The sequence below is a fragment of the Pituophis catenifer genome, unplaced genomic scaffold (genome assembly GCF_029215685.1).
Source record: "Pituophis catenifer annectens isolate HBS135680 unplaced genomic scaffold, rPitCat1.0.hap2 SCAF_1, whole genome shotgun sequence".
Lineage (NCBI taxonomy): Eukaryota > Metazoa > Chordata > Lepidosauria > Squamata > Colubridae > Pituophis > Pituophis catenifer.
The window spans coordinates 298,646,513-298,662,567 of NW_027256881.1; the positions used below are offsets into that span (position 1 = coordinate 298,646,513).

The following is a 16,055-nucleotide window of genomic DNA, read 5'->3' on the forward strand; positions in this document are numbered from 1 at the left end:
AAGATCTAAAATCTCCAGCTTCCCAGGGTTTCATTAGTGAACTCTCCAAGCAAATCCAATTTGCCAATTAATATCGTATCCCCTCCCTCTTAACCATTGTATGCATCTCATCATAAGTACAGGGAGATGCAAATGCCATCTTCCTGTGAAAATCTTCTTTCGATTAATCCTGCCTATTGCTTTTTAGTTACTTTCTCGAAGGAATTTACAAATGTCCATTATTATCCTCAGTCTATTTAGGACAAGTCTTTTAAAAAAGAAATCAGATACGGGAGTATAACTTAATAATTACTAGCATCATTTATATTTTTTACAGATCTTTTTTTCTGCTAGACTTCTGCCTCTTCTGCACTGAGCAACTTAAGTAATGTTGTGAGCTGGGTGAGCCAAGGTATCCCATTCAACTCACTACTTTCTGTAGTATCAGAGCAGAGCTGCCTTTTGAATGGAAAAAGTTTAATGTTAAGCTCCAGGAACTTCTTCATTGAAATGGAAAGCTTTCCTTATAATTTATTCAGGGAGTTATATTTTATTTAAAAAGAGGGGGTTGCATTTTTTTTGGGGGGGGAATACCTTCAAGTCTGCGTTGGCAGTTCAGTCAGTTGGCAACTGACTGAACATGTCTCTACAGTTATATTGGCAGGTTTTTCAGAAGGCGTTTGCCATTGTGTCCTTTTTAGGACTGAGAGAATGACTGGCTCAAGGTCACCCAGCTGGCTTCATGCCTGAAGTAGGGGTAAAACTCACAGTCTCTCAGTTTCTAATATGTGCCTTAATATACGAAATTAGTTCTCTTAAATGGTTTTCTTAAACTTTTTGTTGTTAATGTTGCAATACATTATTACTCAAATTGGCAATCCTCTATTCCTTTCCTTTGACTCGAGCTGAGTAAATACAAAGGCAAGGGAGGAGAAAGGCAAGACTTTAAAAAATGCAGTCTATAAAAATATGCCAAAATGAAGTAGGATAAGATAAAATAAATACAGGATTCAAAGAATTCTAAAAGATACAATTGTATTTTGGTAAGAGGATTAGGTTTATGAAGAACATTTTATTTCTTAACAGCTAAGAACAGTGTAATGATATATGGAAATGACTTTGAGAGACTGGGTCCAGAATTCCTGCATAGGGAATGGTCGGATAAGAGGTAGCAGATTCCCCAGCTGGACAGTGGGTGAGCAAGAGGCTCAGAAGGGACGTTCTCTAATTTCTTGGGGGTAAAGGATATGGGAGGAAACTTGCACTCTCAGACTTGCAAGGTTCTGTTATAACCTTACAATAAAATAGAATTAGTTCATTTGGTTATGTTTCCTGTTAAAGCTGACAGCCAGTATAAAATGTGTCATTTTTGACATTGATGCTAAACTGATAGTATGTTGTACATTTACGCTGAGATGAAAAGATTTGATTTTTTAAAAATCCAGACTGCATTTGAGTGTCCCAAAGGTGTTTTTCAAGAGGCACCTGGACTTTTCTTTTTCAAGAGGCAACTGTCTGGTTGCCTCTTGAAAAAGCACCTTTGGGACAACCATGACCTGGATGACTGAAAATCTCTATAGCCACTGCATTTGAGTACTAAACCTTTTTAAAGAGGAAATCCATCCATTTGCTGTCTTTATGTAAGCAAAACCTACAGGTAACATTTGCTGCTTTCAAGAGGAAATACTGGCTTGGGGAAGAAGGAAAGAGATGCATTTAGAATCCAAAGTATCACACACATAACTGCCTCTGTATTGGACCCACATGATTTCTCAACCCACAAGTAATTCTCTGGGAGAGTTCTCCTGGTGTCTCAGAAGCAGCTTGTGTTTGTCGCACTAGGAAAGGAGAAGTTTGTGCCTAAGAAGCTTTTAGGATTGCATAGAAGTTCTGCCAGTAGCCATGAGTTTGAAAGTAGCAGGCAGGAAGTATTGCAACAGCTAATAGATTGCAAAGTGGCTAATATGCTGTGCTAGAGAAATCTGAGGGGATAGAAACGATATCAATCTGCAAGTTGATATGAGTCTTACTGAGCAAGTAGTGGGACAACTATATAAGTAATAGTTCAAACTTCATATTTAGGAAGCAGGCTCTCTGTTCCCCTGAGTAATCCATCTATATTTCAGTTTCAGTATTCATGTCTAGGTACATTACTATTCCTGAGACAGTTTAGAGGGAATCCAGAGAACAGCCATGAAAATATTTAAAGGAAAGAACGAAGGGAAAGGAAGGATGAAAAGTGCCATGTTTAGATTTTGTAAGCCTATTCAGACCAGAAATAGCTCTGGAGATGCCTTCATCGATTCCTAGGAGAGCTGGATTAAATATCTTTCATTTAACATCTTTGCTTAAATAAAGAGTTCCTAGCAAAATACTTTTTGGTTGTGGATGTATCCTTGGATAAAAAGTCCCGTCAATCTTGTCTTACTGAATGGTATTGGATTTTATGTGTCTTCCTTATACTTACATTCATTTTATATGGGTCCAGCAAAAGAGCAAATGTGGGATGGTGTTTCACTTTTAAAAAACTGGTGTTTTTATTAGAATGATGGTTGTATTGAATATGAACCTTGCAGGATGGACATGAAAGTGTAACAGCTTTACAAGGATTATTTATCATGCATCGGGATGCACTGCAAGAAGTGCAGCAGCTGCCAAAAAAGCCAACACAGTTATAGGCTTCATAAACAGAGGGATAGAATCAAAATCACATGAAGTGTTAATACCACTTTATAATGCCTTGATAAGGCCACACTTGGAATACTGCATTCAGTTTTGGTCGCCACGATGTAAAAAAGATGTTGAGACTCTAGAAAGAGTGCAGAGAAGAGCAACAAAAATGATTAGGGGACTGGAGGCTAAAACATATAAAGAATGGTTGCAGGAACTGGGTATGTCTAGTTTAATGAAAAGAAGGATTGGGGAGACATGATAGCAATGTTCCAATATCTCAGGGGTTGCCACAAAGAAGAGGCAGTCAAACTATTCTCCAAAGCACCTGAGGGTAGGACAAGAAGAAACAGGTGGAAACTAATCAAGGAGAGAAGCACCTTCGAACTAAGGAGAAATTTCCTGAAAGTTAATCAGTGGAACAACTTGCCTCCAGAAGTTGTGAATGCTCCAATACTGGAAGTTTTTTAAGAAGATGTTGGATAACCATTTGTCTAAAGTGATGTAGGGTTTCCTACCTAAGCAGGGGGTTGGACTAGAAGACTTCCAAGGTCCCTTCCAACTCTGTTATTCTATTCTATTCTATTCTATTCTATTCTATTCTATTCTATTCTATTCTATTCTATTCTATTCTATTCTATTCTATTCTATTCTATTCTGACAAAGGCTCTCCATTGTTATTGGTTTCTTGCATCCATTTTTACTATAATATTGTTTCTGAACATGGAGATTTTATTTAGCTATTTATATATTTATATTTATATTATTTTTATTTTATTATTTGATTTATATACCGCCCTACTCCCGAGGGACTCAGGGTGGCGAACAGCCAAGAGATAAAACACACAGAATTACAAAATTTAAAAACAGTATAAAAACCTAATTAAATAAATTTGGCCCAGAACAGATTAAAACAACCCTAAAATTTTAGACAAATTTAAAATTTACAATTAAAAAGGGAGGCTAGGCCAGGTTATTATTATTTAGTCTAATAATTCTTGATAAATCCTAAAACTCTCTCATCCAAGGACCATAACATATAAGGACAACAAATTCAGTAGGTTCATTTTGTATTGGTTACTCCATTTTCTTTATTTCCTTATTTAATGGGATTTTTATTCTAGTCTTCAATGAAAAAGGTTCTTAGAAGGGCTTACTGGGCATCTACTTGTTAAAAGTGAAATATAGAATGAAGTCTCTTTGTACAAGGTTGCGGTCTAAAAGACATTGTATAAAAGAAAAAAATGGATGGGGAGAAAAAAAATGATGAATAGATAAATTGCATTATATAAAACCAACTGATTGAATTGACAGGGTGATGGAAGAGGGAGAAGGAGATCTGGTCTGTCAGCAAAATTGAGGAAATGGTCTTCTTTTCCTTGTCTTCTGTATCAGTCTCGTGGGATTTTGTCTGCCCTGAATGTACGTCATATAGTGAGCCACTGCATGAATTTTAGTGTTCCAACAGAGGGGTATATTTTCCCTATTAATTCTCTCCACAATATTCTTTATTTTGCAATCTTCTATCATTTTCCCCTTTTTAAAATAAGTCCCTAAACACCGCATGTATGCCTCCTTTGCATTTGTTTTGTTTTAATTCTTACTATAACCAGAACTTTAAAAAGTTGGAAAGAAGCTCCTGATTGGCTTTTCAGTATGATTTCATGAAAATTATCTGCATGCAGGTCTGGTGTGATAATGATTCATTGCTCTGGCTTTTAAAAATTGCATGAAGCTTTTAAAGCACTAATCGTGCCAATTAGCCAGAAAATGATTCATATGGAACTTACAAAGATGGATGCAGCTAGCAGAAATCTCAAATCTTATTGCAGTGTTTGTACCGCAGTGGTGTCAGGGATGTTTGCTGAATATGGGCAAAAGTTGTATTCATCGCTGTCTAAGTCCCATGCATATAGAGGAGCTGGGAAAAACCACTTCCTAAAGTCACACATCTGCTGCTGTGTCTGCTCTGTCCTTAAAAATTTAGCAGCTTTTTTCCCCTGGCTATATGTGTATTTCTAAAAAGATGTAACAGAAGAAAAGAATAAATATCAGGGAACATGTTGTAGTATTGCAAAAACATAGACAGTGATTCATTGAGAAGGAACTGGGAAAAAAGTTTATGTGATGCTCTGGTTAGGAACAATGAGGGCATCACATAAACATTTTTCCCAGATTGGTGTTATAGTTAAGATGCATTTTTTCCTTAGAACTATCTTACATTATTCAAAAAGCCAAGAACAAATGAACCTGTTAATTTCCTTTCTTTTAGTTTTACTGATATTTTTCTATCAGATTTCCATATCAATTTGTGATTATTATGACTGTTTTTCATATGAATGTTCATGTCCATTTAGCATGCTTTTATTATTTTGCCCAATTAATTTTTTTCCAAGCCATTTTCCCCAATTCAGTTTTGTATATTGTTCTCTTTAACAAATATAGTTTTTAGAGGAAAATTCTATAAGTTGCAGTATTGTAAATCTTGAGGGATAACTGTATTTTGGTGGTTGGGGAAGTTTAAGGAAATTAAATCTGTCAATTTCAGTGCCTCAGTTTTATTGTGTTTACAATTTATTTATTTATAAATCTAATGTTTATCGCTGCCCAACTTACAAGGGTAACTGATTCCATTTTTGCTCCCCATTCCATAGATTTAACACAAGTTATCTGGGCTTTATCAAAAAAGTATGCTGGCAGTGATTGCATTATTCAACAGCCAGAATGGGATCTATCTGAATAAGGTAGGATGCTTCCCTCAGCTAATGGGCTTCTTTTCTGTTCTTGCAACCCACAGGCTACTAGGCAGAATGTCCACAGATGAGCGGCACTTGACCTCCAGTTGTGGATCTTTCATCAAGACTGAGCCATCCAGTCCATCCTCTGGAATTGACGCCATTAGCCATCACAGTCCTAGTGGCTCATCTGATGCCAGTGGTGGTTATGGCATCACTATAGGTGGCCATTCTAATGGCCTGGACTCACCACCCATGTTCGGCAGTGCAGGGATTGGTGGTGGGCCTTGCCGCAAGCGATATGACGACTGTGCCAGTGCTATTATGGAAGATTCACCCACTAAATGCGAATATATGCTCAATGCCATCCCAAAAAGGCTATGTCTAGTGTGTGGGGACATTGCATCTGGATATCACTATGGAGTGGCCTCTTGTGAAGCATGCAAAGCCTTCTTCAAGCGGACAATTCAAGGTAGGAGGTTGGTGAGAGAAAATGCAAGTGAAATGGTTATATCAAACACTGTTTTTGTTGACTGACAGGCAGAATTCACTATAGGATTTTATATTGGAATTGATGATGGCTAAATATTTTGAATATTCAAGGGAGATTAAACCTGAAAAGCAAGCAATTTGGCAATGTGAATTTAGACAGCATAGGGTCACACTAAAGGCTTAATGGTATCTTTTGCTAACCTTAGCCACATTTTTCTTGTCGTCCTATAATTTGGAAGTGAATTTTCTAAATCCTGGCTGTCAATGTTATTTCAGTTTTTGCAACTCTGGGTAAATCAGATTATATGATTTCTATGCTTGCTACCTCATTCACATAATCTAATGTGTTTTTTTAAAAAAAGTTCTTTTCACTGTTAAAATAGTCTGAGTCATATTTATAATTGGAAAAACAATGCTGCCAGTTATAAAAGACTGGGTTAAAGAGATCTATTTTACATCCTATTCAAAATGTTAAGGGTGAGAATCAGTAATTGAACTAAAAGCATTCCAAAATTTGGAAGTAATACAAGAATAACCCTGTTCTGAGGCCAGAAGAACTGTCTGTTTTTGTGCGTGGAAGATATATTCAGCAAAAGCACCTTCCAGAATGGATTTAGAATTTAGAGAACTCTCTAGGGCTATTGGGTAGTCTCGAGTAAGTAGAATTTGCAAATTTTGCATATTTAAATCAGAAGTGTCCAGCTTTGGCAACTTTAAGACTTGTGAACCTCAACTCCCAGAATTCCCCAGCCAGCATGTTTGGGGATGTTAGTTCATAGCAATAGCACCTAGACTTATATACAGCTTCATAGTGCTGAACAGCACTCTCTAAACTACAGAGTCAACCAATTGCCCCCAACAATCTGGGTCCTCATTTTACTGACCTTGGAAGGATGAGTCAACTCTGAGCCAGTCACAATCAAACTCCTGCTGGTGAGCAGAGTCAGCCTGCAATATGCATTCTAACCACTGGGCCACCATGGCTCAAATAGAAATCTACTGAGTGCCAAAGATGTCGCTAAATGTTTCACCCTCAGAAGTAGATGCTTAACTCTTTCTTATCCATGTGAAAGTTAAATTAAGTTTTTTCATCCTGCAGATTCAGGGCACTCTTTCATTCAGTTATTGTTGCTTCTCTAAGAGAGAAATATTCTTAGACTGCTAGGAACATTTTCTACTTTTGAACTACCAACGTTTTTTTGAACTACGAAGCTCGTGCCAGACCAAGAAATCAGTAATATTTTTGCAGATTAATACTGACATTTCAAGAATAAAATGTAATTTATAACGGGCATTTTGGATGAGACAATCAAAAAGCTGAAGATGGCAGCCCCCAAAGCTCTATCCTCTTTTACCTGTGTTGCAATGAATGCAAAAAAAAAAAAAAAAGGGTGAAGTTCTGATCACATGGTTGTGACAATGTGATGGAATGCATTAGTGGCCTTGAGGAAAAAGGAGAGATGCTGCCTAGGGAACAATCAAACCAGAGGGACAGACAGATTCTGTTAATGTAGCCATACCATAAAGGACTAGAGCCGCTCTAGTTCTTTTCCTGTCTGGTTTGCCGGGGAGGGACGGACGAGGGGGGGCTGACATTAATCTTGTAAGTACAAACTTCCCGCCTACCAGTTTTAACTGCCTGATCCATTAGGGCAGGCCCTCTTGTCTGATGGTTTCCAAGGCAGAATTTTTCCTTCTTTTTCCTCAAGGCCACAAACTTATTCCATTACAGGCTTGCCATCTTGATTGTTTTTAACTATTTCTGTAAACATCCCGGTAAGTTAACTACTGATCCGCTGCCTAGGAATTATTGTGAACAGTTATTCTTAGATCCAGATAAATAATTAGACATTCAAATGCCAGTTCTTTTTTAAACAGAAAATGATGGTAATCATTTTAATTATATCACGTAATATAATTATTGTACTAAATCTCCTAAATGGACGAATTTATTTTCTTTATATCCTATTGATGTTGAAACTGTCAGCAGTAACTAACCACTAGTGAAAACCATCTGTTGAAGAAATATGACATTTTGACTTTCTAGCTGCTTTTAGTTCTTATGCATACATCAAACAAGTAAAATATAAACCAACAGATAAACACTGAATTTGTTCCAGATGAACTAACTTGTAGAGATCACACTCAGTTTCCCTTCTATAATATAGAAAGAAAATTGATCTTACATCAAAAGAAAAATTATAAAAAGTTATAAGGGCATGTATCTGAAAACTGCTATAAAACTTAAATCTTCAATTTAGAGAATGGCCGTGCTACAAAAATCGCTGCATTTTATTGACCTTATTATAGTAATATAATGTGGTAAACTGTAGTCATTAATCTGCTATTCTGTCAGTTTTCTAATCAATACATTTCAAACTACAAAAGTATATCTGCTTCATTTTTCAATATGTGTGCATATCAATAATGTACGAACAGACATTTTCTTTGTCCCTTCAAATTAGTGTTGACTCCTGGTGGCTGTTTGGACAAGTCCCTGCAGTTTTCTTGGCAAGATTTCAGAAATGATTTGCCATTGCCTACTTCCTAGGGCTGTGAGAGAGTGATTGGCCGAAGGTCACCCAGCTGCTTTTATGTGTAAAGCAGGCCCAGAACTCCGAGTCTCCTAGTTTCTAACCTGATGTCTTAACTGCTACACCAAACTGAATCTTATCTAGACTCAATATATTATAACATGCATTCTCTTATCTATAGTTTTGCAAACTGACAAGCGTTTGAAATTAGAGTATTTTGCATTTTGTAAGCGCCCGCTGCTTGCGCAAGTGGAGCTTCGCACGCACACACACATACATGCAAGCGCTCACTGTTTGCATGGCCCAGTTCGGAATGGGCTGCAGTGGCAGCCCTGGGGTTGGGGACCCTTGGTTTAAAACATATGCATGAATATTGGAACCTGAAAACCAAGTTATTAGTGTTTTCAGCTTAACAAAAGAAAATTTCAACATATATAAGAAATGTTTTTCGCAATCTTCTCTTACAATTTTTTTAAAATAAGAAAAGAGGCCTTTAATATTGAAATACTAAATTGTCAAAGAACAGTTGAAAGATTATCTTTCTCTAAAGCTTGATGGTTCAGTTTATTTCTAATCAATGTCATGTTTGCATGTTTATTCATAAATCCATTATTTTCTGTATCTGCTAATAATTCATATAAAAGTTCTATATCATTATATATTTTTGAGTCTATTTTTTCCCAAGTATGTTTCTTTAAATGTATTTTCTTTCCAAATGCTCGTTTCTAAACTTCTTTCTTTTTAAAGAAGTTATATATTTTATTGATTATGTCCCATCAAGTTGTTGTTGACTCTTAGAGACCATAAAGGTATTTTTTCTTATGAAGACACGGTATGTCCCTAGCCTGATATATCGGGTCTTTCAATGGTGCAGTCACTGCCACTGAAGCTGAATCCATCCACCTTGCTGCTGCTCATTCTCTTCTCTTTCCTTTCATTTTTTTCCAGTATTAGAGCCTTTTCCGGAGAACTTAGTCTTCACATAATATGTCTGAAATACACATTATGTACTTATTATAATTTTAATATGATCACTTGTTCCTTGAGTGACAACTCTGAGTTGATTTTGTTCAATAATCTATCTATTTGTTTTCATGACATAGTCACAATCAGAGATCTTCTCTAACACCAAAGTTCAAAGATGCCAATGCTCTTCCTATCCTGATTCTTCAAAGTCCACCTTCTCCTTTCATAGCATCACCGACAGTACCATGGTTGTATAATTCTGATCTTTGTAGATATAGACCCATTGTGACATTTGAATATCTTCTCCAATGTCTTCATGGCTGATTTACTAAGTGCTAGCCTGCAGTGTATTTCTTGATTGCTTGTTCCTTTTATTATTGTTGGTTGATCCTAAAAAGGCAGAAGCTATCTACCTTTTCGGTATCTTCATTATCAGTTCTAAAACTTGTTGTTCAATCTATTGTCATTAGCTTGGGTCTTCATTTTATTTAATTTTAGTCCCATGTTTTCCCATGGCCAGTACGCTTCCACAGAGAGGGACTCCTCAGGGTGCCATCAGCCAGGCAGTGTCGGCTGGCGACCCTCAGGGGGAGGGCCTTCTCTGTGGCAGCACCTGCCCTCTGGAACGACTTGCCCCCGGAGATAAGCATGATACCAGATCTCCGGGCTTTTCGCCGTGCCCTAAAAACTTTTCTTTTCCACCAAGCAGGGCTGGCATAACCCCCCCCCCCTTTTTGAGATGTTAGATTTTAATTGTCTGTGGGTTTTAGTTGGGATGTTTTAAATTTTGGGCCAAAGTGTGTAATTCTTTTAACAAATTTTAAATTTTGTATTGGGATGTTTTTTATTTTGGCTGTGCACCGCCCTGAGTCTAGCAGAAGAAGGGCGGTATACAAATTTAATAAAATACAAAAATACAAATACAAATGCTTGGCAATCTAGAACTATTACTTTCTGCAATTTATATAGAGCTTATATTTCTGTTGATGCAGTCCAAATTTGCATTTGCACACATCAACGTTTAGATCAAGTTGAATTCAAAGATCTTTTTCATGCATATTATCAAACTTTGTATGCTTAATCTTATATATGCTCATTTGATTTTTCCTCTAAGTAAAACTACCACTACTAAATGAGGAAAAATCTGCATTTGTCTCTATTAAATTTCATTCTAATACTTTAGCTGACTTCTGTAGCAGAGGAATAGCATGCTGAATTTCATTTTTGCCTTCAAGGATGTAAACTATTCCACCCAGTTTTATTTCACCTGAATATTTGACCAGCATTCTCTTTACCTTTTTCTCCAAATCATGAATAAAAATGTTAGAGACTGACAGGCCCAGGACTAATCCTTATGGTTTCCCACCTAACTACCTATGAACCACATGGGGCTTTAAAAATAATCAGTTATAGGCATGACATCTTGGACATCTAGATCATCTAGATTTTCTCAGCTCATACCCTTTTCTTTGAAATCTATTAGTTATGTTGGAACAAATCTCATAACTGGCCCTCCATCCTTGGGTGATAGCAATAGGAGATTAATGAGAAAGTTTTAATTGTAACCAATTGCTTAATTTGTTGGGGGTCAAAGCAGACAGTTTTTGTTAGGTTCTTCTGATTGCCTATTTACTTGATAAGCAAATGCAGATGCTTTTGATTCTCCCTTGCTCCATTTCCATGGTCAAAATCCTTCATTTTGAATATGCTATTAACCATCAGGAAAGCTATTACCATTGCAAACATGTACTTTCCCCCTGTCTATCTTTTTCCTATTGCATAGTGGTGTTTGGAGTATAAAAGTGTAAACCAGGTTTGTAGTGCAGAAAAGCTTAACTCTTCCCAATGCAACTGCTCCAATAACAAATTTTACCTTCATGTAGCTTCTTAAAAGTGATCAAAAAGTTCTAATGAAGGGTTTTGATTAATCCAGCCACTTTTTCCCATTTAAAATAAGAATGTAATCATGGTTTGTTACATACAACTGTGCGAAGATTTTTTAAGAGCCTGTGACACTTTTACCATTTAGTCTTGCCTGTTATTGTGCATCAAAGTTCAACATTTTGTTTGTGAAAGTGATTTTAGACAAAGCAACTTCCAAGAAGATGTTCACAGTGGATTCCCATGCTTTTAATTATTACTTTAATAAACCTATAAGATAGAAACACCAGATAGGCTGAAGGTTTAAATTTAATCTTAGTACCTATTGCTTTTTCAAAACTAGATAGAAATGATAGATGTATTGATCTTGAATTGAGGCAGTAATGTCTATCAAATGATGGAAATTCCTCCTGAACTTAATGGACAATTACTTTCAAATAATAGTTTCTGAATTACATTAGAAATATCTGTACATTAGTGTAACTGCAGCCATGTGCTATTCAATCCCAACAGAGGAAGGACTTTTGAATCAGAGTCTAGGGAATGGAATAAAATGTTCTTAATTTGTCATCAACCCATTGTGACTGTACTATTGTAATGGCTTTACTGCTAGTGTAGGTATAGCTTGCAACCTGATAAGTCCTCCAGTATTGTTACATTTTCTGGAAGATTTCTCTATTGGCTGCAATATTGTGATGTGTTTTAGGTGGTTAGGAACTATGCTTTTCATTGAAAGAATGGGAAGTAATATGATGCATTCCTCATAAATGGTCACCAGGTTATTTGAGAAGGCATCCTTGGAGTTATTTGGAAGGACAGTTCTTCAAGATTCATGGGCATATGGCATTTGCTTGAGTAAAGTTTGGAGCAATAATGGAGTGTAAACTGTTTCTCAATATTCTCATTGAGGCTGTTTGTCTCAATCCTATGATTCCTATGGGCCATTTGGAAGAATAGATCATTACTTCAGAAGAATAGAATACCTTATGAAGGAAATCTGGGAAACCCCCAAGAGTATAATCTGTTTGGAGATTATGCATAAATGCTATTGAGTAGCTAGTTTCTAAAAACTGATTTGATGAAATTTCCCTGTTTGGTGCATTCCAGTTGGTTAAACCATTTGAAAACTGTATCTATAAAATAATAATAATAATAATCACCACCACCACCATCATCTATAAAATAAAGAAGCATGTGGAAACTGCTCTTAAAACAGCCTATGGAGAGTGTCTCTAAGGATTTCCATGAAGGATTTTGAATTGGAGATGATCCTTAATAACATGTGATGATGTTTTATAATCAGAAGGAACTGATACATTACAATGGTCATTCAGTAATCTTCTTATAGTTTATACAATATTTGAGAAAATCATGGGAAATAAAAATGACAGTCTTCAGTCATGGGATGTGAACAATTTATTTATTTTCAGCATTTTTACCAAACATTTTCTATGTTGAAATCTATATAAAAGAATAAAAGAAATTGTTTTCGCTGTATCTCAAAACAATTGATATCCAAAGGCATTGTAATATAAAAATAGTAGATAGTAGCTTCTAGTCCCAGCTGTTTGACATGGAAGGGGAAAAGAAAAGTAGAAGTAGAATAAGGCCTATAGTAGGTCCTAGAAGGTACCTCTACTTAATACATGAGATTGCCTGCCTTATTTACCAAAATTTTGAGTGTCGGGATACACATTTGATTTTGTTTATCCACCAGGAAAAAAAAATCTGGGCTTTGGGCACATATTTTGCAGTTCAAGGGCCCTATGTAATTGTACCAACCTAGGAAGGCTAAATCTCACACATTCCTATCTCTTTCTCTATCTGAAAAAGCTCAGAGCTGCTTTGGTTCTACTTTCATTGTGCGGATCCTCAAGCATTGTTGGGAAATGTTCATTTGATTCAATTAGATGTGGTACAGTGGAATAACTCACGTTCAGAGAGCATATTCTCATGGACAAGTGTAAGCCTGCAAATATCCATGTAGCTTTCCTTGCTCATTGGCATGCATTGCTTCCTCCTCTAGCTGCTGAGGATACCTTGGAGCTCTTTCCATCATTGTCTGCCAGATTGCCCCTAGTCCACAGTGACTGAAGTGACAGCATGACTGCCAGGTAGAAGAAGGCTACTGGAATCCTGATGAGTTAATCTCATCACTTTATCACAAGGCACTTACAGAAATTGCAAGGTGGTGTGAGTAGCTCTTTTCTTCTGGCAGACAGCCCAGGACTCATAAAAGAAATTGACATACTTTGTGATGGGGGTAAAAATAAAATAACAACAGAGCAGAGAACTTTGTTAAATATTTGAAGACAATAGTTTATCTTGTCCTGGAATTGCTTGCTTGTGGAGAATACATCATCTGCTTTTGTAGGCTTTTCCTCAGATAAGAATAAGGATGGGAGAGAAATTTGTTTTCTTTTAATACAAGCTTAATATATAATTTCCAAAATACAAACCAGAATGCCATTTACTTTGGCTCACAATTATTGCATTGTAGTTTTCCAATCATAAAATGCATACATGAATGGCATAAGACAGTAATAATGCATATATGCAGAACATTTGCTTGCAACAACGCATGTGCTGGGGGAATTAGGGATATACAAAAATGGATATAAATTTTGTGCAGACTTAAATGTATAAACGGGCAGAGCAGTTGGAAAACATGCATTTTTCTTGAAACTCTGCTTATTGCTGTGTATGGGAAGCCTAACAAACAGGCTGATCCACTTTCATTCATAAATAAAATGTCCTTGCCCATCTTCACAAATTACAGCATGTTGCCTTTATAAATACATACAAGGTCACCTAGTGGGCATTAATATTTTGAGAGTGTTTGTCTAGATTCTTCCTTTTGAATGAGGTGTATTTTAAATGTGATGATCTCCAGGCACAATCTGGTTAATTAATATGACTTAAAGCAATATTTAAACAAAAAGGAACCTGAGTGGCGTAGGAGGCTAATGTCTCCTACTAAGGCAGCATTTAACATCCAGCTGCCTGCAATTACTGCGAGTTCAATTCTCACCAGGCTCAAGGTCGACTCAGCCTTCCATCCTTTCTAAGGTGGGTAAAATGAGGACCCGGTTTGTGGGGGCAATAAGCTGACTTTGTATAAAATATACAAAAGTATGAAGACTATTGCTTAATGCATTGTAAGCCGCCCTGAGTCTCCGGAGAAGGGTGGCATATAAAAATAAATAAATAAAAATAATAATAAAAAAGCTCAAATTTACTGGCTGGTGAGATCTTGGGGGGGGATGTATGCCTGCAATCTCTCTCCCTTTCCCCCCTCCCCCCTCCCCCCTCTCTCTCACACACACATGTGGAGCAGATTTGGGATTAGGCAGAGTGTGGAGAAGTGTCATTCCACTAGTTTACTGGTGGAGAAGTTATGGAACTGTAGAATTTGCCCTTTCCATATTCCTGCATTTTATCTTTCATTTTATTTCATTTCTTTCTTTCTTTCTTTCTTTTTTTTTTTTTTACAAATCTCAGAATGCAGTTCTTGAAAAGTATATTTAATGTGGAATCAATTTCATACAGGAAAACCTATGTCCAATGATGTCATTATACAACTGGACATTGTTAAGTTGCTACAGGGGTTAGAAATCTATGAATTTCCTAGTATAGCATTACAATTACAATTACAATTCCCAGCCTGTATTGCCTCTGTCCATGGTACCTGGAGTTGCTGGAAGCTGATGTTCAGTCATTTACTGTTGTTATTTTTTAAAATTCTACTTCTTGTGCATATAAAAAAAAGCAAAGATTCAGAATTGAACTGCAATGGCAAGGCAATCCATCCATTCAACTGCAAACTTGGAAAAAATAAGTTTGCAGCTGAATGGACTGATTGCCTTGCCACTGCAGTTCAATTCTTCACTGGAGATCAAGCCTGCATTTCAGATTCCAGCTTTTAGAGGTATTTGATACTGCCCCGATTATTGAAATTACTGTGCAGTGCCAGATTGTAGACTGAATGGAAGCAGATGCATATAGCTTATGGAACTTCTAATCAATCTCTCTGTATCCTGAATGTAAATCTATAGTAGCAGCAAGGCTGTCAGCATACAGCTTGGCAAGGAAGAAAACACCTGCTCCTGTTGTTGATCCTAAGTGGGTCCTAACTTCTTATGTCAATTACACCAAATCATATTTCTTTCAATCGCTGCACATTTCAATCCATTCGAGTCTGTCCCTAAAAAAGACAGAAATGTTATATGGTATCCCCCTCCTTACCACAGAGGTCTCTGCTGCAGTGGAGGAGCTTTGTTTGATCAGTCTGACTCCTGACTTGAAAGTGAAAGTGTTTTTAAGGCAATCCAAATGACCCATTTCTCCCCTCACCCAGCAAATAGCCATTCTTTCATATTAACGTCCATATCACCCTCTGTGAGGCTTCATCACGTCTGTCACAGTTTTACCTCTCTGGAAGAGTTCATCTTTCTTTTAATGCTTCATTGCAATGGCGCTCCCATGTAACACCTCTCCTGCGTGAGCTGCACTGGCTCCCGGTGGTCCTCTGGGTGCGATTCAAGGTGTTGGTGACCACCTTTAGAGCACTCCATGGCTTAGGGCCAGGATATTTACGAGACCACCTTCTGTCACCGAGAGCCTCCCACCGGCCAATACGCTCCTACAGAGAGGGGCTTCTCCGGGTGCCATCAGCCAAACAATGCCGACTGGTGGCCCCCAGGGGGAGAACTTTCTCTGTGGGAGCACCTGCCCTCTGGAATGAGCTCCCCCCGGAGATACAGACGATTCCAGACTTACGTACTTTCCGTCGGGCCCT

General features: G+C 37.2%; 1 protein-coding gene across 2 annotated transcripts in view; it reads left to right on the forward strand.

The window, feature by feature from the left end:
* Window positions 1–16,055, forward strand: part of ESRRB (estrogen related receptor beta) — a 99,284-nt gene that overhangs the window by 45,344 nt on the left and 37,885 nt on the right. Inside the window, exon 3 of one of the 2 annotated variants that reach the window (XM_070931419.1) lies at window positions 5,447–5,856. In XM_070931419.1, coding sequence (XP_070787520.1) covers window positions 5,447–5,856 — 410 coding nt within the window. Of the gene's footprint in view, window positions 1–5,446; window positions 5,857–16,055 lie in introns of those variants that run through there. The other variant, XM_070931420.1, reaches the window with a different exon arrangement.